General features: G+C 38.5%; 1 protein-coding gene across 1 annotated transcript in view; it reads left to right on the forward strand.

Annotated features, from left to right (window-relative positions):
- LOC104510045 (DNA polymerase alpha catalytic subunit-like) overlaps positions 1 to 17,398 on the forward strand; it is a gene marked incomplete at both ends in the record, with an annotated part of 84,586 nt that extends 67,188 nt beyond the window's left edge. The window contains one exon of the mRNA XM_010152177.1: positions 17,302 to 17,398. Within this exon, the coding sequence (XP_010150479.1) occupies positions 17,302 to 17,398 (97 nt within the window). The remainder of the gene's footprint in view (positions 1 to 17,301) is intronic.
- Between the last annotated feature and the right edge of the window lie 10,300 nt (positions 17,399 to 27,698).

The following is a 27,698-nucleotide window of genomic DNA, read 5'->3' on the forward strand; positions in this document are numbered from 1 at the left end:
CGGTTAATGACATTCCCTTCTAGAGCATAAAAAAGCAGGGAAAGCTGCAGAAGCTGTGAAATAGCATTTCTATAACCTATATTCTAGGAGCTGAGTGGTAGTGATAACAGATTTCGTCATGTGTGAGACAGTGGTTTTGGTCTTTTTTCGTTGTGGAAGAGTTGTGAACAGGTTATGCAAAGTCAGTTATGGCACTACGTGAAACCTTCAGCCTGATTTGGCCTGAAGAATGGGTTATCTTGTTTAATCACCTGGTGTTGGACAAAACTGAGATGTTAGTGTTCTGTCTCATAAACCTTACCCTCCTTTTGAGACTTTGCACAACCCTTCAAAAACTACTTTTAAGTTTTTTAATAACACTGTGATGGGATACTGATGGAGCAGGAAAGTATCTTCCCTAGGTTATCTCATGTAAAACGTGAAAAAGTCTGTTGTTCATGAGCTGGGTGAGTTGACAGTAGTAGTTAAAATTCTTGCTTGAAGAGGCACATAGGCATTAGGTTAATCTGTTTTCATGATCTTGATGATTTGTTGACTAATGCTTCTGAATACCCAGATAGCAGCTGTGGTAAAAAAATACTTTTTCAGTAGTTCCACATGGATAAGAAAATGTTGACATTTTCTCAAATTCTTATTTTATTGTTCATCAATGCTCTAATCCCGCTGGCTAGATTTTTGCATGGGTGATCTTGTTAAGATAGCTCAGAGGTTCCAGCTAGCCCACAGTATAGAGAAGGACTGCCTGATCAGGATGGGAAGGCTAGCGTGCACTTCCCCGTGCTGAAAACCACTCCGAAATCCTCACCTAACAAAACAGTCTGTTGGCACGGATAATAAATAGTATGAGGTTTGGCTGCTTTCCTGCTGCCACACAGGGTTGTTGTTATCTAACCTAATTTATGTCTTCCAGTCAGCTTTTCAGCCTCATTTCTCATCCTGATGGCAGAAATACGTAGAAGCTCCAAACAGTGAGCTAGCTATGATAAAAATTAATTTCCTGCTAGAGACAGCTCCTCGGGTTAGCTGTGCCGAATGTACATAGTTCTTCATTGTTGGCTACACGCTTTTTATTTTTCAGATCCATACCTCCCCCAACTTTTTGGAGAAAAGAAATAATTGTAGTGTTCCCCTGTACTTATGTAAACCTTAACAAGATAATTGGCAGTTCTTGACTGAATACGTCCCGTGCATCGCCTTACAAAAAGTTATCGATGACCTAACGTAGATAATGTAATCTTGAAGCTTTGTGAAGGAATAATGTATTAAAGATGACATCCTTTCAACAGACAATTTCCATTGCAGACTTATTCAGTGGAGTGAAGATAAAATTGAGTGGGATATATAAATTTGGTGAATAAAAGATGAAAGGTTGTAATGAAAAGACAATGAAGGAAAGCGTGTCATTTGTAAAAGCTGTGAGAATGAGGGAAATACTAAACTTTCCCCACTGGCTGTGTTTGGCTGTACTGAACTTGACATGTATGCATCCTTACTAGCAAGAGTCTTGGTTTTATTAGGAAGATGAAACCTCCTAAAGAGTTTCCTTGTGGAGAGCAGAAGGCCAACAGCAGTATTTCTGAATTCCCTTGGTAGCTTTCGATTCAGGCACACACTTAGCTCCCTCGATGTGCGCTGTGGCCTCCGCATGAGCAGGCTTGTCTTTGTGCGTTGGGTTGTCATATTGTCATACCTGTGGAAATCAGCTGCCTTGCTGTGCAGAATTGGAATGAGCTTTTAAATTATATAAGATTTAAGAATAACAATCTTTAAATCATAATTTTTAAAGGAAAATGTTACAGGAGTATAAAACAATAACGATGATTATTGACATTGTATTTTGCAGTAAGTACATTTCATTAGGTGCTCTTGTCATCCTGTCTAGTTTATAAAGACGGCTAATTAGCCAATCCAACTTTTCCTAGGCCAGAAACTTCTGAGAGCTACATTTTACCTATTACTTTTTCTAAATATTGTTACAAAATCCTTATGAGAAAAGGGGCTGTGAGCACTATGTTCTTTCTCTACTCAGATGGAATGTCTTCTTCCTTGTTCATCTTTTTATCCCCTATAATTTGGGCACTGGGATGCTGCATGATACTGTAAAGGATAAGGTCATTTCTTTTTCTACTGTTATTTAAGATTACACGATTGACATTTTCTTTGTATGTATGGATGAGTTCTTTCTCTGGCCCTAAATTTCAGGTTGCATTTTTGTTTGTTGTATTTTAAATCCCAGAATACAACTTTACTAGCTTAACAAATTAAATGTCTTAATTATTCATGATTTCTGTTCCCTGTAAGATTTACTGTGTTTAGCTTCCTACAAGCTTTTATATAGTCTACATAAGACTATGGTAGTCTAAACACTGTGGTAGGATTTTTTTTAATGAGGCAATGGTTGAAGATGCATTTGGAGGGTGGAATGTCCAAAACTGCTTATATTTTGTTAGATTTCAAGAAGTGAAATCTTAATCCACTGTTTTTCAAAGGCCTTGCTTTCTGCTGGAGTACTGTGATAGCAGTAATGCGAGTTCACTAGTGGGTGCTTGCTACAGCATGAACCCAATAAGAGCGTTGGGAAAGAGGACTACCAAAGAGAGCCATCATCATGCCTGCTAATAGCTTTTATTTTGTTGGATCGGCTCTAAATTTCTCTGAAGTGCATATCATGACAGGCAGTTCTACTTCACTGCTTTTTTTTTTGTTACTGAAACCTAGCTTCTTTCTTCTATTCCTTCAAGAGGTGGATTTGGCACCTAAAATTGTGTATTCAAGAAGAAGCTTCATGGAGAAAACATCACTATGCAGTTTCAGTATGGGTCTGTGTGGTACCTGAAAAATAATGTGCTTCCTCAGGAAGAGGAAAAATTAACATGCATGTTGTTGTGATTGGGCTGCTTCTTACTGGTGTGTAGGTAAATGGTGGTGATATTCTAATGCCATTGTTGGCAATATATGACGAAATCTAGTTTTTTCTTTTGACTAGAATTGTAGTACACATCATATCCTTCTATTAGGAGTGTTATGTCTGGTAAAGTTCACTGCTTTGAATGGAAACTAGTATTGTTGAGAGCGTTATCACAGTTATATCTGACCTGTCCAGTTTGATCAAATGTTCTTACAAGCTTTGCACCATGATCAGTAACCACCTGGCTGGAATTCAGGTTCAGATGCCACTAGTTCTAGATGAAAAAAAAAAATCTGAAATGTCTGTCCCGTTACAGAAATTCTTTTCTGTACCCCCCTTTTCTTTTATTTGTTGTCGTCTTATGGCAGTGCTATAGCTGCAGTCACTGGAGTACAGAAGAGGAGGGAGACTTGCGAGGAAGCTCCTTGCTTTTCTACACTCAGAGGCCATACTATTTCCTTTATCAATTTATCTGCTAAATAGATTCCCACCTTTGAAACATCGTGAGTGCATAGCCTGAAGGCTAGTGTAGCATTACACTGTTAACACTGTACCCATATGTTGTGCCTGATCACTAGAAAGGAGGGAGATGTTTCTGGTAAGGTTTCTTAACTCTTAGGATTATTAGTTTATGATAAGAAGGTTTGTCTTATACCATTGTATGTCTCATGTAGGCATCTCAAGTTCAGAACAGTTAAATGTTACATTCATGATGACACATTTTACCTTCCCTTGGGGGACACAGAAATTGGTATCTGATCTTATTTCATACCAGATATGTTGAACTTGCCAAGAAAATTTTCAAAGCTACTAGTTATAAATTGTTAGACTACTTCTCTGAGCCAAAAATGAGAAAACTCTTTTAAAAAGGAGTTTATTAAAACCATGAACTGGACAAAATGTTTCTCTGACCAGCAGGTTGCTGTTAAGGAAGGTTTTTCACAGGGGTGTTCCATGTCTTCCTGTCACAACCAGCTGCTTTTCTTTTTTCCTAGAGACAAAATATCCCTTGCACTTGGAGCTACTCATGCTATTAATAACTATACCGCATTCCTCTTCCAGCTTAACTTCCAGACCTTTCTCAGAAAGGTGGCAAAGTAGATGCATGGTTTTCCGATGAGGCTTGCTGTCACTTAGACACTGCTGCTGAGCTTCCTACAGGCTTTGGTCTGGAAACCTGTTAGCAAAAGATCTTTAGCTTTGCCAATTTGGAACCTCACAAATTACTTTTTGTCTTTGGTATTTGGTAAAATAACATATTTAATCTTGAAATAATACTGACCTGTATTAGTGTTTTGGTGCCAGAGCAAAGAAATGTCATGCAGTTTGTATTGTTTTTAAGAGTTTGTTGTAAAGTTTGAGGGGTTAAATGAACAATTTCTTCACTTGCTGAATGTGAACACTCAAAACTCCCAATGCAACCAGATAGTTCTGCCCAAATAGATGTGTGTGTCCAAGGCAAGAAAAAAAAAAGTGAACTTAATTCTAGCCCCTGAGGGAAGGGCTAATCTTCAGAACACCTTTTTTAATTATTTTTTTCCCCTTACATACATGATGCTAGGGTATCTAGTTTATCATTGCTTTAGTAATCTTTTATTAACACCCAACACTGTTTGCAGAAGTCTGAACTTTACAGAAGGGGAGCTGAAGTTACCAGAAGGCCTCGAAATTCACCTAATGGTATGCAGCATTTTTCAGAAAGAGCTGGAAAACACGTCTTCTCTGTCCTTGTCTAATGCTGAAATACCAACAGTTCATTTTCTGTTAGAGAATGGAACAATCACCTTTTGGAGTGTGTACCATTTCACATTTTTAAATAGGTTCATTAGAGTTCTTGATGTCCAGGGTTCCTCTCATCTCTGTCACAGCCATAACTCGCCAGAGTATACTCTCCATGATGAAAAATACTCCGGTCATCATTTTGCTTACTTTGTAACAGGAGCTCTTTCAATCATAGCTAATTATTTCATAGGTTACTACCATGGTTCAACATCTGTTGCTTTTCTCCAGCAGGGAGAAACCTATTATTTGTATGTAAACTAATATTTCTTTTAACTACCTGTAAAAGTAGTCACTTTGAGAAGGTTTCCCATTAGAGGAGTCAGTTACTGTTTGACACCAATCTCCTCCAGTGTGGAAACATTAAGATTTAATCCGTTGAAGATGATTGTTTAAGAAATTTTGTATTCTTAAAAATAAAAGGTGGGGGTTTTTTTTAAACATTTTGCAGACAAAGAGTGCTCATTTAGTGGGGATGCCTTGCTTGGGAGTACCCATTCTTCATATGTTTTGTTTAGAATTTATTTCTTGTGTCTTCATCTAAATATCTGTGGTTAGGATAACTGATAGTGCAAGGGAAGAATTTTAATAATAACCTGATGGTTTCATTTGTGTGAAGATAACCCTGTTAATAATAACTAGCTTGGACTCTTAACATTAATGTTAATGAACTACATAGAAAGTTCTACTGCTCATATTATGAGAGTCTGGGTAGAGTAAATCATGGTGTTGGGCATTTCTGCGTTTTTTGGGGTTTTTTGAACTGTGTTACATGTGAAATACCTGTGGAAGATAACATGTAATCTTTGCATCCATACTAGAAACAATAAACTATGACAATAAAAGGACTATATAGATTAGTCATTAATGAGCTACAAAGCTCTCTCTGTCACAACTATTGAATTCATTAGTTTAGTTGCATGTTTTGGGATGTCCCATTAAAATCAAAAGGCGATTTAGGTCATTTACATCATGTTATTGGAGGATCATTTTTTCATTGGTGTGTTTCATTTTTCATGTGTTACTTCGTTGCTTCAGTTGCTCAGATACAACTTGTTCAAACAATTTTTGAAGCTTTTGAGAATCTTCAGAATAAGATACACTGTTGTGTACTTTCTTTTCTGAACTTTATTCAGCAAATGCAAATTCACTGGGGGGTGGTGTTTAACCTACACTTTTTCTCCTGGAACGTACACACACTGTTCACCTCATTCGTCAGTGGCCGACAAAATTAAAACTTAAAGCTTTTAATCTTTGCCTGTTCTTAGGTAGACTAATTAGTTTTGTTTGTGGGTAATCTCAGGGTTGGTGTCTGTCTTTCTTCCTGTTGGACTTGCCAGTTGAAGGATGCGGGACAGAATCTCCGGGGTTTTTTTCAAAGCAGTCTACAAAGCTTACATCAGTAACAATCAGTTTTAAACGTGCATCATCTGGTGAAATGCGTTTGAGTTATGGAGAAGGAAATTGAAAATAACCTATATTTTGCCCAAAGAGGAGAGCATATGGGGATAAATCCTGCATAAGATTGACTATTTGTGGAAGGAGCAGATGGCAGCATAAGCTATTGGAGTTGTGTCTGGTACCTAAAGTGCTGCCATTGATTTCAACCCTAGGGTAGTAGATAAAGTTGCCTTTTAAGTCATTGTGCCTCTGTAACAACTGATCTTAACGTTTCGGTGCCATCTGCAGAAAAGATGCTCTCCTTTGCTTTGTCATCTGCATAACATGGCTTTTCTTTAGCATCTAGTAGAGAACCATTCTGTTGAAGTCTTGAGAGAGCTAGAGATGCTTCAGATGCATGAGATCAAGACTTGCATTGATAAAGCTGCTCATATACACTGCTGCAGATAGGTAGGTGCTACTGTAACCTGTTGGGGACAGTTTGTCTAACCAGAACAGAGGAAGAAAGATCTTATTTAACAGATGAATCACCTGTGTACATCCTGGCTCCAGAGCAAGTTAAGCGAGTTAAATCAAATGTATTTGAAGTCTGTTTGCCTTTCCAGCCGAAGCAGTAATCTTGTATAGTCTGAGAAGTTTCAGGAGTTGCTTGTTGATGTCGTTGGCACGACAGAGTTGGGGCCTTCAGTCAGTCTCATGTTTCAGTGCGCATGATGAGTAGCTGAAGCATTTTCATATCTCAGCCTAGTTTCCTTATTGTCTTAACTTCCAAGAAAAATCAGTATCAATGAGAAGGACCATTGACTCCAAGTCCTTCAGAATTTACTGAACTGCCAAATTTGCTTTAGGCAAAATAATGTCCTCTGCAGCAGATATATTCCTTGCTCTTAGAGTAGTTCATTAAAAAATGAGAAAACTAGGAGTTGAAGGCAGAAGCCTAGCTTTTCAGACTTTTTACTCTCTTCCTAAAACATAGAATTGATGGAATGAGTCTTGAAGTCTTGAGAAACAGGAATGTGGTAATACAAAGCAGGATGTTTAGTTCCCTCTCTGTAAATGATACTTTTGTTTTGTTTTCACACACATGCTTTTACATCTAAAATATATTTAGACAAGCTTATTGCTTGTGTATCTAGCCTATTTATAGTGTTGCTTATTTACTAATAAACCATTTTTAAAACGCTGTACTTGTGCTTGTTGAATGGCAATCAAGATTCACTTAAAAAAAGGCTTTCACAAATATTAGTAAATTATTTTGCAGAAAAGAAATTCAGTGTTACCCATTTCTTGACAAATCTAATTTAAATAAATATGTATAAGCCAAGTTGCTGACACAGATTGCACTTTTATAGTGCATGCTTCTGGATAGCTGACAAGCGCCAAATGTTTGTGTGAAGTGTGTCAGTCAATGAGAAAAGATTTTATTTCTAAAAAAAGTAAATAAAAATCAAGGTTGCAGATACAGAGCTAGATTAAAATCATTTATGTAAACAGGAATATGTTACTTCCAAATTGGAACTTGTTACCTCTACTACAGTCTAGATTGTAAGAGCAGGTTGTGCTATCAGCTTTTTCCATAGTTATCCATAGTGTCCTGCACCTGAACATTGGAAGTGTCATCTTCTGTTTTCACAAGCAGACATAGACTTAAAATGTGCCTCAGATAAGATAACGAGGAATAACCTTTTGCTCATCCTTGGCAATACACAACCATTCTTGAACATGTCAGCAGATTGCATCAAATGGTAAAAAAGCAGCCTTATGCCTCATCTGCAGAGGCCTTGAGTAGCCTCAGGCCTCTAATAACGGCTCCTCTCTCTTTGCAGTGAAATAAGACAGCACCTGATAGATGGCTGATTTGTGGTTCTGCTCCGGGGGCTACCGTATGCAGATTCTTTCCCTGCAGGCAGAATTTACTCCCAGTACAGCGGTTTTGTACGATATTCTTAGTTGGGCTCCACCTGATTTACTTGGTTTCCAGCTGTGAGAAATGGGGGTCCTGAGAAATAGGGTATGACTTGCATTCTCCGTGAGGAGCTGTTCTCCATGAGTAAGGGTAGATGTGTTGTGTGCAGATTTCAGCTGTACAGGGTCCTAATCGTTCGATTCTTTCAATTGTAGTAACACGTGTTTTGTAAGGTAATTTCCCTGGATATTTACAGTTCAGTTCTTGTTTGTTAGCAGTAACATCATCATTTTAGAATTTTTTATGTAAATGTATGAAATTACTTGTAAGGTAAAAGAATTCTGTTCAGTGATGAGTGTTCCTATGCATGTGCTTATATTTTTCTGTTTTGAGTAAGCTGATGACCTATAGTTAACTGCTATGAGTGCTCTTTTTATGGATCTACTCATTGAATGGTCTCTAGAATGAGACAGAGCTCTGGAGCTGTACTAGTTTGTTCTGTAACACTTTAGATAGATGGGGATGCTCGGTCATGGTACTACATCTCCAGAGCAGAATGACAGCTTTGCTTTACAGAAGCGGTTTTAGTGTTGTTTCACCAGGGCTTTTCTGTTAACTGCTTATGACTGCCTACCCCAGATTGTCAAGGGTCAGGTAATTCCAGAAATCCAGAAATGAGTTGACTTACTTTGAATTTGTTTGGTTTTTTCTCAAAAATGTAAACATGGATTTTATTTTCTTTCTTTTTAGTAGGTTTGTCTTGTACACCAGGAAGAGGATAGGTTTTATCCCCTATATGATAGGTATATCTATATACTTATTTCAAGCAACAAATTATTTGAAGTGTTAAGTATTCTTGGCCAGAGGCTCTTAAAATACAGCTGGTTTTGGGATCATGCTGATGCTCCTTCAGAGTAATGTTCAACGCATTTGGGCAGATACAATTTTGTAGTTTTGCTTGTATGTGCTGCTGTGTGAGTCCGGTTCCAGAGAGATTTCTGTCTTTCATCACCTGTCCAGTAATGCTCATTTGTTTGGTTTGATGTGAAAAACCTCAAATCTTAACTTTTCTGCTGTAGATGATAGTTCTGAGAATTTTTGTACAATCCCCATCCTAAAGTACATCAGCTTAAGATGGATGTTGAGGCTCCAGACTGGAGGCTCAGGACTGCAAATTCTTGTTATACAGTGATGCTGTTTTCAGGGAGAGAACGTGAATACCCTAGAGCTTCTCTGGATCCATGAGGCAGATTGCAGATGAAATTATTTTTTAAAATATACTTCATTCATCTGATTTGGAATGTAAAGTCTTCAATTATTTGGATAAAACCAAACCTTGTACCTTAGTCTCCTGTTGCACTGTCAGTACCAGTCTCAAGTGCCCTCTGAGCAGATACCTATGATTGCAGGTGTTTGTATGCATCAGCCACTGGTCGCCCAGTGTGTACGTTTTGTAGGTTCAGAGGCTTTAAACTAACATGAGGGCTGCGCTGCAGCTTGAAGCTGATAGTGTTGTTGTGTACTCCTTACATGGGGATGCTTGTGGGTTCGGAGTCTGTTGGGGCAGCGCTTGGGACTGCTGAAGTGCAATCAGATCCATAGTGCCAGTATGAGTGTTCCAGGCACATCAGCTCCTGAGCCGTGCCCCGTTGCTGTCTTAGGTAGTTGTCATGGCCCAACACTCCGTCAGCAAACACTAAAAATGTAGTAGTATGGGCAGTAACAGTTCAATGCTTGAACTTTCTTGCTAGTATGTTGTGTTTTGTTTAGCAGGGAAGAACTGACCAAAGGAACCACCTTGATAACATTTCATAGTGTGGGAGTTCACCACCTCAGGTCATCCTGTTTATCAGTTTAATAAACTTCTTGTATGAAAACCAGAAATTTATTAATTTCATTATTCATTTTGAAGGCTGTTTCTGGACTTGTTTTAGAATCTGGAAGAATATTTATATAAAATAATATTTTTAATTTAAAACTTCTAATTTATATTTATTGTTTGCTATGGTGTTTTTCTTAAAATGTCTGTGTGCATATATATATGTTCAGACATACGTATGCACGGTGCATAGGCATGTATACCTATAAATGTGTACACACATATATACAGCATCTGTAGAGCTAGTCATTGTACATTCTGTACAGTTGGTCATTGATTGCTCTTACAGTGTTCTCAGAAAAAAAGATACCTCAGAGCAGATAACGTCTGGTCTTGTTGAAGACTCAGTCACAAGTTTTATGTGCTTGTCTCATATAATTATGTGAAATATTAGTCATAAACATCTTGATGCTGAAAATTTCAAAGCAAAGAACACTTCGCAATGATGTGTGTATACTGAGGGTATGTCAGGCAGCCGATTCCCTCACCGCAAAAGAGAGTGGTTCTTACACAAGATGTGTGTTCTCACTGCCACGCTTTACTGCGCTGCTCAGATGAGCCCCAATGCTGGGTGCAAGGCAGAGCTCGAACTCAAAACTAAAAGTCCTCCCTTGCCAGCAGTAGCTAGTTGGGCTTATCCACATCAGCTACCATGCAGTTTGCTGGTTTGTGCCAGCTGTTGACCACACAGGGAGACAGATTTTGGGGGTTAGCTTTCTGCTAGACCAGAATAGAGGTGAGTAATTTTTGTTGAATCAGTAAGTTGAATTTGGTTTTCCTCATGCTTAAATGAGCAGTAGAGCATACACGAGACCAGGAATAGGGGAGAGAGTAGCATACGTATCATTTAGATGAAGAAACTGTTCATTAAGCACACATGATGCTCAGTCTTTTTGTTTAAAAAACCAGTGTATCTCCAAGGAAAAGGAACAGGGTTTATTTCATGTCTTTGCTTACACTGCCAGCTCTAAGTAGAGGTTACCCACCACCTTTAGTGGTCCAACAGCTTCATCCTTCCATTCCTCCAGAGCTGTATGGGTAAGTACTGCCTGGTCTGCTGGCATTTGCTGTTCATCTTCTGTCTGTGCCTTATACCTGGGGGCGTCATCTTATGAATCCTCAAAACAGAACAGTTCCAGCTTGGGACTCTCCCCAGTTTTAGATAATTCATTCAGCTTTTTCGTTATGGCCTGAAATATTTTGCTTATTAAATTCCCTTCCTTCATTTTTGCCATGTCCATGCCTCCTAAATCTTGTTAATAGCCAGCTACTTTTTCTCCAGAGTTTCTTAATGAAAATGTTTAGTACTATAGTACTGGCAGGATCCACCCTGCGAGTATTCTGTTAACCCCTTAATTCAGTCAGTCCAGTGTCCCTTGTCAGCAGGTGTGGTCATCTTCTTCACCCAGTTCCTCACCCACTTTTCTGTTCTTTTGCTGGCATTGCAGTACAGATATTTTATTTTAGTTAGTTCCTCTGTAATGTTCTCACTACCTGCTAAACAGGACTTAAACCAGCAAAAATTCTTGTCATTTCAGTTGCTTAATGGGGGTGGTGGGGGCAGGAAAAGATAATATCAGAGTGTACAGGAATATCCAGTCTTTCGCTGTGCCTTTCCCCCCGCCCCGCTCCATCAACCCCTGCGTGCGTATGGAAGAACCTCTTCTTACATCATACAGTCCACAAGTACTAGGGAAAATTTCATCATATCCAATCCTGCCACATTTGCTTCTTTAATGGACATTCTGAGTCATAATCACCAGAAAAACAATATTGATTGAGGAGGTGGACAGTTTGGAAGGTTAAGAAGGAAACCACACACACCCCCACACCTCCCCATTTAGTTTATAACCAGGGCTGCTGTCAGGAAAGATGGTGACCAACCATCTCACCTTTTTACTGGAATTGGGTGTAAGTTTTCAAAAACTGATTGTATGCTAAAGCACAAGGGCAGCAATTTAGATGTACTTTTATTTCACCTCTTTTGTTTTATATGAAGATGTCATTTTTAGGTGCACAGTTTATTTCATCCTATTCTACACAGAGCAGGACTGTTTTAACTAGGTTTTGTGGTGCATAAGAGGACCAGACTTTAGTAGTGGTGCTGGTATGGGTGACCAGCCATCAGCAGTGGCATGAGGTGAGAGGTGTGCACATAGGAGCATTCAGTGTAACATTAATTCACACTGACGAGCAGGGGTGTCTGCCTTCAGAATCTGATGGTGAATAAATAAGGGCTCTGTGAACCTGGTGCGACACAACTGCTCTGCTTTTACAAAAGAAGATGTGAGGTGTGTAAAACACGGTCTTACACTTCAGTTTATTGCCTTGAAATCATTGTAGCGTGACTAGCATTTGGATATATGAACATCCACAAAGCTGAGCTATTCCCTCTTCTTGAAAATCGAAATTGCTGCACGTAACAGAGACGATGGAAAATGTGTACAGTCTATACAGTCTTCCAGCAGTAGATTGAGACCAGTGGCACTTCCCCGAAAAAATAAATTACCCGAAATTTGCAGCACATTCATATTCAATTTCATCACAGCAGATGCTCATTAGTATGTTGTTATTAATTGGTATTCACTTTAGGTTTTGTTTAAAATGAAGATAATAATTAGGTTTTAATTACTGCATCTTTCTAACGGGGGGAGGGGAGGAAATGCCTCTCAAAGCACTGAAGTATTTCCTGTACGCTTTGCTCCATTACATCTAAGCCTTGAAAGAGTCTGAGACACACTTTTTCTGCCAAGAGACTTCTTTTCTATTTCCTTTTCTTTCTTCCCTGTTTTTAAAGTATTAAGGACTAGTTCTAAAGGATTTGTTTGATGGACATAATGAATCATATCACAGTAGTGTAAGAGCCACTGTTCTTTCTAATCAAATTACCAAAGACTTTCACAAAAGTAACTCTCTCAAGCAGCTGATTAATGAAGTGGAGCCACTGTTTTGTATTACAATTAATTGAAGTAATACAAATAACTTCTGTAGCCTCTGGAAATTATCTCCTTTGCAAAGCAGTCTAATACAGTTAGCAAACTCGAAGGGGAAGGTTTTTGGGGTTTTTTTTTTAGTTTCTTCTTGCCTTCATCATCCATAAAACCATAGGTGACACAAGAGAAAACAGTAAATGACAGTGAACATAAAAATAACACCATAGAGAGGGCTTGAAGAAATGGGAGAGAGTCAGGTGCAGAAGACAGCAAAAGGGCAGGAAAAAAATGAGAATGTCGAAAAGATTTAAGGGTCATGAGTGTGGTGGGACTGTAGAGAATTACAGGAATTTGGGAGATGCCAAAGTAAATAAAAGACTTCAACCTACTATAGAGGAATATGAGTAATCTGAAAAAACATTGACCATCACATCTTTGGTTAATACAGGGATTCACAATGGTTCAAAGAAAATTAATCTGTGTAGGGGTGTTTAGTTTTCTGCCCTGTTCAAATGTGCACTTTCAAGATACGGAGGTTTTACATGTTGCTTAAAAGGTGTTTGGTAGAATAGCACTGTATCTAGGTAAGTAAAACATCAGAACTAGAACTAGTTCAGTCTTCTGCTACCTTGCTGTCGTGTGTTTCCATCAACTTTTCCTTCTGCTTATTTTTCCCTTTTTCCTTTCCTCAGACCTTTCTTACCTGGATTCCCTAGGTCACTCACTATGCCACTGCTCTTAGCTGCTGAATGGATTTTTAAAGGTTGGTGTGTTAGCCTGTGAAGAGGATGGAGGAGAATGAGGCATCTCATCTGCAGTTCTTGGGATGTAATCTAAACCAGCCAGCATTGAGGGAGGGGCCTTCTAATTTCAACACCTAAATGCAGCTGCCACCAGCCTTTCTCTGTAACAGAAAAGCTGGTGAGACCGTCTGTCTTAAGTTCTCCTCAGACACTGTGTTTAGGGTAGGTCCCCTTACTTACAGAAACTTGAGCTTTGGCATTTCTAAAAAAAGAAGAGGAAAGGTGGACACTGGCAATTTTTCCACCTTGTGCTCAAGATTAAGAAAACCAAGTTCAATCCTCTATTCTTGCCAGAAGGGTCAGAAACCTGTGCCTGCTTCTTCTGGAAAAATCCCCTACTCCTGACTCCACTGTTACGGAGTGACGGTGTTAGGGCCGTTATCCACTTGAAAGTCCGCTGTGATGCAGTAAAAAATCACGGCAGGGTTTGCTGGGCCAGAGAGAGGTGAAGCGAGCCCCCAAGGCGCCCTGCTCCAGAGCTGGTCTTAGGTGTCTTTGGGACAGCAGAGGAGATGGTGCTGCCCTTCAGCCTCGTGTCTTGTTCAAACAGCAGCAGCTGAAGGGACAAGGCAACTACTAAGCTCGTCATTGCAGCCAAGCCAGGGTGGTCCTGGGCACGTGTGGAGGCACAGCTGACCATCAGAAATACAAATAAGTGCCTTGTGTCTGTGAAGTCTCCTCCCCTCCTGTATACCCTAGTGAGCATTCCCTGGCATGTGTGGTAGCTGGGTGAGATTATTTTCTTATCAGATTCCTATTTAATCTGTGTAATCTTAAATTCTTCCTGGAAAGGCAGGTTGGACTTTTGCAGCTGGCCTCCTGATGCCACAGGAAGCAGTTCTGCAACTGTATTAAACCAAGATTTCTTTAAATTAATATTATGTTGGCCAAACGCAATGATTTTTTTTTTACTAGATCTATTGTTCTTATATTAGGAACTTATTTTTTCTGTCAAAGGACTGGATAACTGTGCTGAATGCAAACTATACCTTTGGTTCCTTCATATGTTTACTATTGGTTTAAATGCAATTTAAAAAAAAGAAATTTGGTTGCATGGAAAGAACAAAGTGTTCTTTCCATTAATGGAATCTGTCAAAGAAGTAGATTTATCTGCTGAAGTCAGTTCTTAGTGAAATCAAGAAATCAAGCATCATGGAATAAATAAGAACTTCAAAATGGAGTTTTATTTTCACGTACTCACCATTCTGTCTTTCATGGGAAGAAAGAATGCGTAACTGATGATACAAATTTAGCCCAAGTTCTTACCATAAGGTTAAGGGTGTCAGGTTTCTTTACATTAAAAAATCAGCATTGAAAGTAAAATGTTACTTGGGTCTGAAGTTTTAGGGATTGTGCTTTTTTCCCTTTTCTTAAATCTCCAGGTTATCAGAAATTAAGGAACTGTAATAAGTGGTGACATAAGTAATTCCTAAAGTCCTTTTAAATTTAAGGTGCCTTCTCCTTGGATTCATAAGATGCTATAATAGTCATAGTTAATTGCATGAAAGTCTTCAACTGTTTTGTTTTCCAGCAATTACTGATGGTAAGATGTGGCAGGAAGCTAAAGGGAAGGAGATACTAGCACATTATCAGTAAAAAAAAAAAAAGTGTGTGTGTATATGTGTGCATGTATACATTTTTACATACTGATTTTTGTATTTTCTTTATCCATTTAAGCAGTGACTTTCAATTAGCCTGCCTACTAATATCAGGTCACTAAACTCTATAGCTGATGCTTTATTCTTTCATGTGAGTTGTCATTCGTTTGCTTCAGTTGGCTGGCAAAGGTTGTTGTATATCCATTACCAGCAACACAGCACTTTGCATTTCTGAATTGACAAGCAGCTATATTGACCTAGTGCTTATTATGGGTCAACAGCTGCGTTAACCGACGGAAGGACTGAGGGGCAATTAAAATGAATTGGCAAAAATATATCTTCCTAATTTACTCCAATTTGTTATTTATGCTAACATTGTATGGCTTCTATGGTGACACTAAACAGAATGGACCCAATAATGGCAATTAACATAAAAATATAATGGCTAATCAAATTGACAGCAACTGTTTCTCATCATCTCGACATACAATACATTATCAAAACAAACTATTATGAAGGAGGTAATTTCAGTGTTCTATTCAACCTGCTTCATGTGTGCAGTCAGGGAGATGTGTACCAGCAATTACAGCTGAATCTAAAAAACTAAACAAATAACTTAATCGCTGTCGTCCTCCTTTTTTCTTCTTCAGGAAGCAGTAATCAGGATTTACTAAAAATAACTGGTGTATAATAGTATAATGATGATGCATATCGTAGAATAGCTAATAAGGAATAAAATAAGCTTCTGTGTGTCTTTTTTTAAAATAGGTTCACTTGAAGTGGAAAAAAGTATACCGTTAAAATACATAAAAAATAACTAAGCGGTAGTAATACTTGTCAAATGTCTCAACATGAGTTGCTTAATAGTTATAGATACTTTATAACATGTCAGGAGAAGTATAAAATTAGCTGAATTTAGTAACAAAACTTGGCTTGATTGGGTAGAAGAGTGAAAAGCTGCTAAAGCAGAATTCCAATAAGCAGAAATAGTTTACCAGTTGGTCTTCCAGTGCATTGTCAGGATCGTTCCTTGTGGTATACTGAGTCGGAGTTTTGCATTGGGCTAACCGTGTTCTCTGATGGTTTTATAGCTCATCAGGAAAATCTTCCAGAGTTTGTACTTATCTACACGCATGCTAAATGTGTTAAAATGGACACTGCTTCCACATTTGATGCGCTTACAGTTATCTCATTCTTAATTAGGGTTTTCATAATGCACAACTGTTCATCGTTGGCCGATATTTGAACTCCAGTATCTTAAACAGCAGGGGCTGGAATGTGGTTTTATTGAAGAAGAGTTCAAGAAGATTAACTTGAAAGGGTTTAGCTGTAGCGTGGGCAAGATGGATCTCGTGTCTACATGCCCAACCTTCTAGGGCACAGGATGGTGACAGGGACACAAATGCATAGAGGCGTGTACGCCTGAACTAGAGGAGCCGCAAGGAGGCTTGACATCACTGACATTCAGAGCATTTAACTGAATGTCATATTCCACATGTACACACCTGGAGATTTTTGAACTAAATGTGTGATTGCTAACATGCAGTAGCCTTCACAGATGTGTGGAGCAAGGTGCTGACAGAGCTGTAAAGTTACATATGCACCTGTTCTTATCTGAATGGCATGTTCACCATTTGTGTAACCACAGCTGTGCGTGTCTGTGTGGGAAGGGAAGGAATACAGCCAAACACCTGTATTCATCAAAAATATACATTAATTCTTGTTCTTTTTTTGAGATCATTGCAGTGTACAATATACAGAAGCACTGAAGTTATTCCTTTGTCCCATCATTTTTATGCCTTTCATTTTGTCGCTCAAGTATCATTGTGATACGCGCATCTAGAAGAATGGGTAAATGCGATTCATGTTTCTGTAAGAATGGATAAGTTTAGTATGATTTACATAAATGCTTTGTGTAAATTGTGAGGGAAAAGTGTAAAAATGTGGTAAAGAGATTTTGCAGCATAATGATAACAGCATACAAACTGTTAGGAAAAAAATAGAAATAATCATCTTTTGATAGTGGACTTCAAAATGGGTGCAAGAGACGCACTTTTACGTTGGGTTTTTAATTACTCTCTTCTTACATTACAGTATTCTGATAAGGCCCTGTACACTCAGCTCTGCTTTTACCAACACATTTTTGATGTGGAGTATGCAAAGGATAAAGTGATTACTGAAGATGAGAAAGGTAAGCTTAAATTTTTAATTGGTTAACTGTGGTTTAATAGCAGCTTGCATACTAGAAACTCAACCTACACATTTGTGCTCATCAACTCTGAACTACGAGGCTGTAGCCTAAAACAGAAAAGAGAAGAAAGGATGAAGTTAGGATCCCCGTTAAGAGGAATATGCTGTGTTGGAGTTAACCAATTCAAGAATATATTATGTGTCTCCTTTTGAAGCGACTGTGCCTTGGAAAAAAGTGCTTTTCTTGCATGTTGCCCCATTAGTGATATCTTCGCTTGAAGTTTGAAGGACACATGAGCCTCAGTAAATAGATTAATTAAAATATATGTGTACAATATCTAGAAGAAAAGCCAATTAAAACTTACGTTCAACTATTAACATTGAAGAGAGACTTTTTATCAGGAAGAAAATGATGGCACAAGAAAAGCAGTAATACTAATTGTCTACAAAGTTCTCTTAAATATACAGATTAAACTAATGTTAGGAAGATTATTTTTTTCCCTTCTTCCAATTACCATAACATTTCTATGCTGTAATGGATGCACAGGTTTTGTGCAGCTAAGTGATTTTCAAGCTGACAGAGTAAGATTTCTGAAGGTGGGCTAATGCTTGGCTGACAGGGAATTCTGAATAAAGCCAGTGCACTAAAGTGCACTGTCCACGCACTACCACTGCCTCCTCTCTGTGGGTCTGGTGGTGCCTGCGAAGAAAAGGTGCTGCCACTGGACACTGCTCTGATCGCTGCTCTGCTGCGGCAGCCTTCCCCACCCTGTACTGTGTCACCAGCTAGGTGATGGAAAGAGACTAAACAAAAATCTTCTTAAATGTGACTTTGAGAAGCCTTGTATGAAGATCAAAACAGTGTAACCTCCTAGCTGAAAACTGCTCAAATAAGCAGACAGTCTGGTTTTGGGCCTGTTGTACTTAGGTTTCTTCTTTTAGAGGTTCTAATTTCCTTTCCTAATCCCTCTAAGACAGGGGACTCACTCTGATGCTTGCTCTTTGGAGTGCCTTTGTATATCCAGAGGAGGTCACGCTGTTTGCCCACATCAGTCTGGTGCAATTTTGTGGATGTACCAAACAAATGTTAGGCGGTGGATGCTACTGCTAGCTGAAACCGAGTCACTCTGTGTGGATATCTCTTGCCTAACCCAAGCGCATGAGTAGAAGAGGCTTCATGGGTGATCACATCCAATCCCCTGCTACTGCAGACCACCATGACTTTAAGGATTGCAAGTTTATGGGACTTCATTTTGAAACCTGAGGGTGGTTCTTCCCCTTTCACTACTGTTCAGGGTGTGTTTCAGACCCTCGATCTGTGATGACTGAAAATTTACTATTAATTTTTCCATTCCAACTTGTGTTTGGCTGGTTTATGTCCATTTGCTAGATATTTATTTTCCTTCCCTATGTTCTCTACTACGCTTTTAGTACCAGTGGTAACATCTCTATTTTGTTTTAAACTAAGGCAGAGACACTTTTAGCTTTCTTTAGGAAGGATTGGTCTCTGCTGCATGATGCTTTCTCTTTGCATCTGTGTGTGCAGTCTTTCCTAGGTTTCCTAAGTAATCTTTGACTATGAGAAACTAGAAATTACCTGCATTTTAGATGGTATCTATCCAGTGTCTTGTAGACTGGATCTGTCTGTCTGCTGATGCTTTCTTGAGTCACCTATGCCCTGTTCCTAGCTGTGTCATTTCATTAACTTGTAGATAAGTAATGGTAGAAATCTTGAGGTTTGAGGGGGTTTTTCCTCCTGTCGTTTTGGAATCAGGAGTTCATATCTCAGTTTTGTGGCATTTTGTTTCACGTTAGTTTTCCTGGTTTCATTAGTTTTGGACTGCTTAATCTCATTTGTAATTTTAGACTTCAAGGTTAATGAGTTATCTCTAAAAATAATGTGCTGGCTTCTCCATTCACCTTATTTCCCACCTTCTGCCTTAATCAGAAAATGTTTCTTGGACCCTCGCTGCTAATTGGGGAAAGTTTAATAAAATTAGTTTTCGGAGTAATTCTCAAGGAATTTTAAGAACTCTGCTAAGACCATCTGTTCTCTAGGACAGTTTGTCTTTCAGCATGGTGCATTTTTTTTCTTAACTGTTCAGAAGTTACTGTCTCATCTTCTTCAGCCAGCCAGTGATTTCCGTCTTGGGGCTGCAGCAGGAGTACAGGCCAGTTAAATTAGATATGTTAGTTTTCCTTTGAAAATGGATTTTCTTCAAAGAGACTAAGCAGGGTGAGTCTGGTAAACCTGTGTACAATTCTTTCCCATTTTTCAGATGTGTTTTGGGAGGAGGACACCTTTCTATTGCTCTAAAATGCATGCAGAACTTGAGAATAGTTGCATGTGGCTATTTGGGTCACCTTTTCATTTATAGATACCAGTGTTCTGTTTTCTAGTAATATATGTCACCGATTTGATACACTTAATGTAAAATTCTAGCATTGAAATAATTTTCATATGCTAATTTTGTTGCAGTTCTGAAATGAAAATTTAGTGACACCCCCCCGTTCATAGCATGAAGCTCATGTTTATTTACTCTTGGAGGCCAAAGTTTTGTTTCCGTGCCACCATTCACAAGCCATTCTGTCCTTGATCTGTGATCGGCATCATTGCTTTTTTCAAAACTGGTGGCAAAATTTTAATGTAGGTTTTGTACATCTTTGGTATTTTCAGACTCCTTAATTTTTTATGTGAATAAACCACTTACCTACTGTTGTTACAATTTTGGTTTGGGTAGGTTTTTTGGTTTGTTTAGGGATGTTGTTTCTCAAAGCCTGAATTGCATGAGCTTTTGTTGATTCTATCTTTTATTGCCATTTTTCCTGAATTTTTAAAGACCAGTTCTTTTTCTTTCTTGTTGCTTCTGTTTATTCTTAATAGCAGCTTTAGACCTTATTCATCTTGGAGTGCTCTTCTATAAAAGAAAGAGTTTTTGATGTCTAGAGATTCAAGATATAAATGTGTTTTCCACCATAGTTTGAAAGAATTAGTCTTCTCTTATTCAGCACCTTGAGATTTCATTACTAGTTCACTTGCATTTTCTATAGTTGCCTCTTCAAAATACAGAGCTTTAATTACAGAACAGTTTTGGTTTGTTCAGCTGTTTGTATTGAAGGTCCATACCATTTATTGAAATGGAATCTAAAATAATAATTGTGAAATCAGTGGGAGTTCAAAAAGACATCCAAGCTGCTCCCTTTCCCTGCGAGAGGATCGATACCATACCCTACGTTTTAAAGAGAGCCAAAATTTAAAAATCCTCTGGTGATGCAGGTTCTACAACTTGTCAAGTTTTACAACCGGTTTCTTCTGGTGCTTCACTGTGCTTACTACAAGAGAGCTCTTCTTTATATCTAAGATGAATTTTGCTTTCTGAATCTTATTCTGTGCATAATGAGTGTTAGACTATTTTCCTGCTGTGTTCTACATAGCTAAAACCTGTATGCTATCTTCTGAGTCTCTTTCAACTACTAACCTAATTTTTGGGGGGAACAGGCAGAGTTTTCCACTTCTCTGCATGTTTGGTGATGTGGGTTTTGGGGATTTTTTTTTTTTTAAATACCTTCATTAGGTTAGATCTAATGAAGTGGAATACAGCAGAAGGATTGATGTGTTTTGCAGACTGTTATTCTGTTTATTTATACCAGTATGGTGTTTACAACATTTGCAACAACATCATTCACTCATGTTTCATTTGTGAATTACTGTAATCATTATATACTGGTTTTGGTCCATCTTTTCCCTGTAAGAACCAGGAATAAGGTACACATTTACACGTTTTCTTGTTTCAGTGACTGGTGAAGTTATCTGTCAATTATATCAATCAGGAATAGCTGGATTATGAAGTTACTGGTGTTTAGTCTTACTATAAATAGTATTTTATCTTCCATACAAATCACAGAATGGTTTGGGTTGGAAGGGACCTTAAAGACCATCTAGTTCCAACCCCCCTGCAATGGGCAGGGACACCTTCCACTAGACCAGGTTGCTCAAAGCCACATCCAGCCTGGCCTTGAAGACATCCAGGGATGGGGCATCCACAACATCTCTGGGCAACCTGTTCCCGTGCCTCACCACCCTCTCTGTGAAGAATTTCTTCCTGACATCTAATCTAAACCTCCCTGATTTTAATTTATACCCATTACCCCTTGTCCTATCACTACAGGCTCTTATAAAAAGTCCTCTCCCAGTACCCTTGTAGGCCCCCTTCAGATACTGGAAAGCTGCAATGAGGTCTCCTCGGAGCCTCCTCTTGTCCAGGCTGAACAAGCCCAGTTCTCGCAGCCTTTCGTCATAGCAGAGGTGCTCCAGCCCTCTGATCATCTTCGTGGCCCTCCTCTGGACTCGCTCCAAGTGGTCAATATCCTTCTGATATTGAGGGCTCCACAGCTGGACGCAGTACTGCAGGTGGGGTCTTCCACTAGACCAGGTTGCTCAAAGCCTCATCCAGCCTGGCCTTGAACACTTCCAGGGATGGGGCATCCACAGCTTCTCTGGGCAGCCTGTTCCCATGCCTCACCACCCTCTCCGTGAAGAATTTTTTTACTTACATCCAGTCTTAATCTACCCTCTTTCCATTCTGTTATGACAATGTGAGTTAATATGTTAACATTGTGATACAGTGCAAGATTTCTCTTTGTCATCATACACAAAGTGAAATTCTGAAATTCCTTTGCTGTCTTTCTAAATTAGGAACAGTTGTGCAGTTGATATTGTGTCAAAAATAAATTTAATTTTCAGTATCACTGTGCCAAAACCCCTGATCTATGGATACCAATAATACCATAAGGGCTGTTTGTTCTGAATTGTTTTTTTAATCAGGAAAGGAAAAAATGCTCCAGTGTGACTAGGAGCATACTCAAAATGGTTTAAGCACTTCCTTACACTTAGTTTTTCAAAGCTGTGTTGTGGGTTTAGTCAGATGTTGCTACCTAGGTGAACAGTCAGAGCAGTAAGAAGCAGCCAGAGTAGTGAAGTAGTAGCATCCTCTGTTCATTTGGATAAAAAAAGGGTAGGTAAACTCTCAGTGATTCTAAACACGTGATGTTTAAACACAGGAGTGTGCTCACGCTGTACGCCTTAACTTCAGAACTGGAAACCAATTTATTTTTATGGCTGTGTCATTAGGAGATCAAAATAGAGTGTAGTAAGCTTTATATCATTATCCCATTCAAATATTGGTATTGTTAAATGTTCAAAGATATTACTGTTTTCATTTTGCTTCTACAGTAAAATGAAAACCTTTAAAAACGAAGAGAAATGGAGCCCACATAAAGTCACTACAACTCCTCTGCCTCACGCAGGTGTCTCCAGTTCAGTTCCCCCTCCTGACATCAAACAGAAGACAAGTCTCCTTATTCATGACAACTGCAGCGTTACTCCAAACACATTAATATCGCTGAGGTGGCTTGTGGTGCTGCAGTTTTTTGAGAGGAATAAGATCCTGGTCATAGTATTTCTTTTCTATTCCATCCTGTAGAATGGGGCTGAAAGCCACATCTTTCAACCGTCTGGTTTCTAGGAGCGGGAAGGTCACAAATGTTATTTGCAAGGCATTTTAAGTATTTCATAGGCAGAAATTGCAAAGATGCTGCAGTATATTCTTTCCCAGAATATTTTCAAATATGGGGCCCATGGTTGTTGAACACAGAAAATTCTGGGTATATCCATTTAATGAATGGGTAAGCAGAAGAAAGTGAGGATGGGAGGAAGGTAACTTTGGGAAAAGTGGTTAAATGTTCCTGTTCGTTAGGAAAGACCTACATCTTCAATGTATATGCAGCTTTGTGGAAATAGAATATATTTGTTTTGACCGTATACTTCTGGTCTGCAGTTTTGTAAAACCTAATGTGTGTTCAGAGAGTATTTCACACTTCTTATGACAGCTTTGTATGTGCCTCACTCCACCCTTCCACCTTAAGTGCCTACTTTACATTATGGATGAATGAACTGCAAAATTCTGTGGTGAAAAATGAAACTCTTCTAGGCTGTTAGACCTAGACATAAAAAAATAAAGTTCAGCTCCTGATTATTTGTGTGAATCCTCCCGTTTCAGTGTTGGGGGTTTTTCCACCAGTATGTTCATAGCTTGTTGTGCCAAGTAGCAGGTTGAAGTGATTTTTTTGTGGCTCCTTGAAAGAAGGCTGTTTATCACGGGGACGTCGGCAGAGCTGCTTGTCACTGCGGTCCTGCGTGTGTCCTCCTGCCAGCCGGTGACGGTGGTGAGGCTGAGGGAGGCAGACCAGCAGCAGTGAGGGTTGAAAGGAAGGGCCTGGGCAAGGAGGAGTTTCTGCACCGACATACAGCGCGGAGGATCGGCCAGGAAAAGGGGAGAGTGTTTTTAAATCTCACTAGCTTTTTTGAAAGCAAAAACTATTGGAAATTATTCACCCTAGGTTTTTTGACCCTGTTGATGTACTATATGGACAGTTAGCTGATCTTTAAATCTTAAGTTATCCTCCCATAATGATTATACCTTTTTTTATTGCCAGTTGGATATTTTTAACATCTTAAGTGTAACTTTTTTCCACTCTATTTCTGCTCGTGTGGTCTTTTTGTTAAACCTACAGAATCTAAGTAAACCCCCATCGTGCACCATACATTTCCATAACCTTTTCTTTGAGCACAAAACTTAATGGGCGGTGACACCTCTCTTGGAGTTAAAAATTCTTTTTTTCCTCTGCTTGTGAATGAAAAAAATCGAAGTAATGAGTTAAAACCATTACGGTATGTCCACAACATGCAAAATCTGTGGCATGACAGAATTGCATTTACTGGGGCTTATATCACTAATAAAATCGTTTTGATTAATGAAGGCTTTTTTTCCTTGCACATTGTATTAATGCTGCAGGTGGGGTCAAGTAGTGGTTTAACTAACTTCTGACTCCTTATGAAGTGGAATGGTTATTTGACCTCTTCAAATATTCTGCTGCTACTGATAGATACTTTGTTTGTTGGTTTGTTTGGGGTTGTTTTGTTTTCCTGCATATGGGAAAACGTGAACAGAAACACCTTCTCATTTACGCTTCAGGACATTTTTCCCTGCTGAAGTATATAGGTACGTGCCAGCTTGTTATAACCCATGCAGTGGTGTCATCAACCTAATGCTGTCTGCCTCCTTTATCAGTTCTCATGTCACTTTCTCTAAACAGAAAATGATTTTTAAAGCTCTTTTTTCTTCACTGTTTCCTTTTTATTGGCAAGTCTGACATTTTTCTTACAGAGACCTTTGTCTTTCTGGTTTCGTCTCTTTTAAAAAATGTTTGGGGTTGTTTTTTGATGGGGACAATTCTATTATTGTTAAATGCAAGTCAGAAGGGACAAGGCTTCTTCTAATTACCAGTGGTAAGCTCTTTACTCTTCTGGAAAGTACAAGACTAGCATGTTTTTCCTTTTGAAGAGTCTTAAGTTTTATGGATCTGGCAGTGTACTCAATAAAATAATTTTTAAAAGAAAAACATGTCATTACCAGAATTCTGACTTCGATGCTATTTTTTTTGATTTTTTATTTTATTAGAAATTGGAAATATAAACAATTTAACTCTGCATAATCTGTTCAGTAGACATGTGCCTAGGCATCAGAAGGATAATGTAAAGCTAAGGCTTTAAAGAGATATAAAAAAAGATACAATTATCTGTATGATTTTTAAGTCTCATAAGAAATGTATTTTAGAACTTGCCAGTGATGGCTCATAATCACTTTGATATTTTGAGGAAAATGGTAGCTTTAAACAGATGATACAGAATTTATTTTTAAAAATGTATTGTGCTTATACAGTTGATGGCTTTTATTTCCATAATGTTTTTTACTACATAATTATACATCTTAATTACGTAATTACCGTCATAATTATTATGTAATTACATGTAGTTCCACTAATTACAAAATCAGGAAGTGTAATTATCTACTAAAAACTTTCTGAAATCTTATTTGTTCACTAGAGATTATTTAAAAGACCAGTGACCTACTGAAGATGGTGTACAGTGTCATACATAATACCAGCTCTCCTTTTCCCTTTCTTCATGACCAGTATAGTTTGAGAAGGTTGTGTAAGGACTTCCATGTCTTGTAATTATGATTTCCCTTAAAATTAGGTTGGAAACCTTGACGGTATTGCCTGCAAATTTGGAGCCTCTTAATTTTTGCCATTGATACCTTAATATCTTTAAATTTAAAGATTCTGTAGCTGAACTTACAGAAAGTTGCATAGTTTCAGTTAACACCTTCGTAACTTTATTATTTGTATTTTGGTTGAGGTATCTGGTTCGAGTGTCTGGTTTAGCTGTTAAGATTTTTGGGAAAATATTGTTTATGGCCATGCAAATGTAGAGTGAAACTTTGACTCCACCAAAGATAGAGGGAATGGAGCTGATTTCTCATGGGCCAAAGGTTTCTTTTATAGAGTAAAACTGCTTTTTTAAGATCTGGTTTCCCATATCAATATACGTTCAGGTCTGCGAGCTGATTTATTACTTACTATTGCACATACTTGGTTATACATCTAACTGCAGTTCGAAAACAGAAATGTCTTACTGCATGTTAGAGAAAATTAATATTCAGGACATTTTATGGCTCTTTTGTCCTGATATTTTATTAAAACTGGGCAGATAGAAACTTTGTTTCCATATATTAACTAAGTCATGCGCTGCCTTTGTTAAACTGAATGAAGATAGTAAAGTGTTACATTTGCTGATTTTTTTTTTTCATTCTGTAGCACTGTGATGTATCAAAACGACATCAGAAATACAGTGTTCTCTTACACTCACCTTGACAGCAAGCACACATTTATTATGTCACAGTATTAAAGCAAACCATGAAGGAGAAAATACCTTCAGTAACAGAAAACAGAATACATGTGAAAGGAATTATGTAAAAAACGTAGTGATCACAGTTTGTGATACTCATAAAAAGGAAGATAATATTAATCTCTGTGTCACAAGGGAGATGGTGAAATAGAAACGTGAAGGAAACTGGTTACTGGAATATTTAAATTTCTGTGGGACGCCTCAAGACTTAATACTGTTTGCACGTGTATCAGTGCATAATTGTTCTGTGCTTATTACCCGGGGCAACTGTTTTACTGCACACTTGCCAGGAGCCAGGTTGAGCTCCCAAACTTGGCCTGGGACTGCAGGTGATGTGTACCTGTCGTCTTCTTGATGTTAAATGTAACTACTTCAACTCACATCTGCTAAGCATACGAGTCCTAAGGAGAATTGTCTCTAAGCCTGTTTGAATTATATTGGCCTTTGAAAGAAACACAGTCATTATTTGTGAACACAGACTGTGAAAACAAGATTCTTATTTGATCTCCAATATTTAAATTATTGCTGCAAATAAAATTATTTTAATTATTATACTTACTGAAGTATAATAACTGCACAGGAGACATTTCTTTTGAGATATATTTCTGTATCCCTAACAAAGGATTTATATCAAAGACACAATGAAAATACAGTTATGCTCTCTTCTCTCAGAAATGGATGGAGATAAATTCTTTATTATAAAGTACAAGAAGGGCATAATGGAAAGTACTTGGTTTATTCCATAGAGGACATAAAAATGGTGTATGGTATAGGTATAAAAATGCAGCACAAGACAGAGCAGTGTCTAAATGCAGCATAAATTTGGTTTATTAAATTAAAAAAGCTTCCCTTCATCAAGGACTATTATATTTTTGTTATCTCTCCATCAGAAAAATGTAGCAGTATCAACCAATCCAGATTGAGCTGTTTCAGGGGGTGAGGAATTGAGCACTTGAAGCTATGGGTGTTATTGCCAAGAAAATAAAGAAGAAGAGTGCTCGAGGAACTCCTTGGAGTTCTGGTTTCAGAAAAGTGTGCGTGACTCCTACCTCTTTGCCTCACAGACTGTACCTCCACCTGCGCAGTTTGCGAGTCCCTCTCTCAGCAAAGGCACACTTGTTCATGACAAAAAACAGCTCTACAAGACACAAAGAGAGAGACCTACCTTCCATACCCCCAGTTATTTTGAGGATCATCTCTTCATAACAATCTGACTACCAAATTTCATCTTTCAGGCTAGTGTAATTCCATCTTGTTTTTTTGAGAACAAATGAGTCTTCTGCGGCAGGCCAAAATGTGGCTCAGCCTTCAAGAAAAATTACAGCAGGATGTTCTTCTGGCCTCACGTTGCACCAGGGGAAGTTCAGTTTGGATATTAGGAAAACTTTCCTCACCAAAAGGGTTGTCAGTCATTGGAACAGGCTGCCCAGGGCGGTGGCAGATCACCATGACTGGAGGATGTTTAAGACATATAGATGAGCCGCTTAGAGAC

This window comes from Eurypyga helias, unplaced genomic scaffold (genome assembly GCF_000690775.1).
Source record: "Eurypyga helias isolate BGI_N326 unplaced genomic scaffold, ASM69077v1 scaffold3255, whole genome shotgun sequence".
Lineage (NCBI taxonomy): Eukaryota > Metazoa > Chordata > Aves > Eurypygiformes > Eurypygidae > Eurypyga > Eurypyga helias.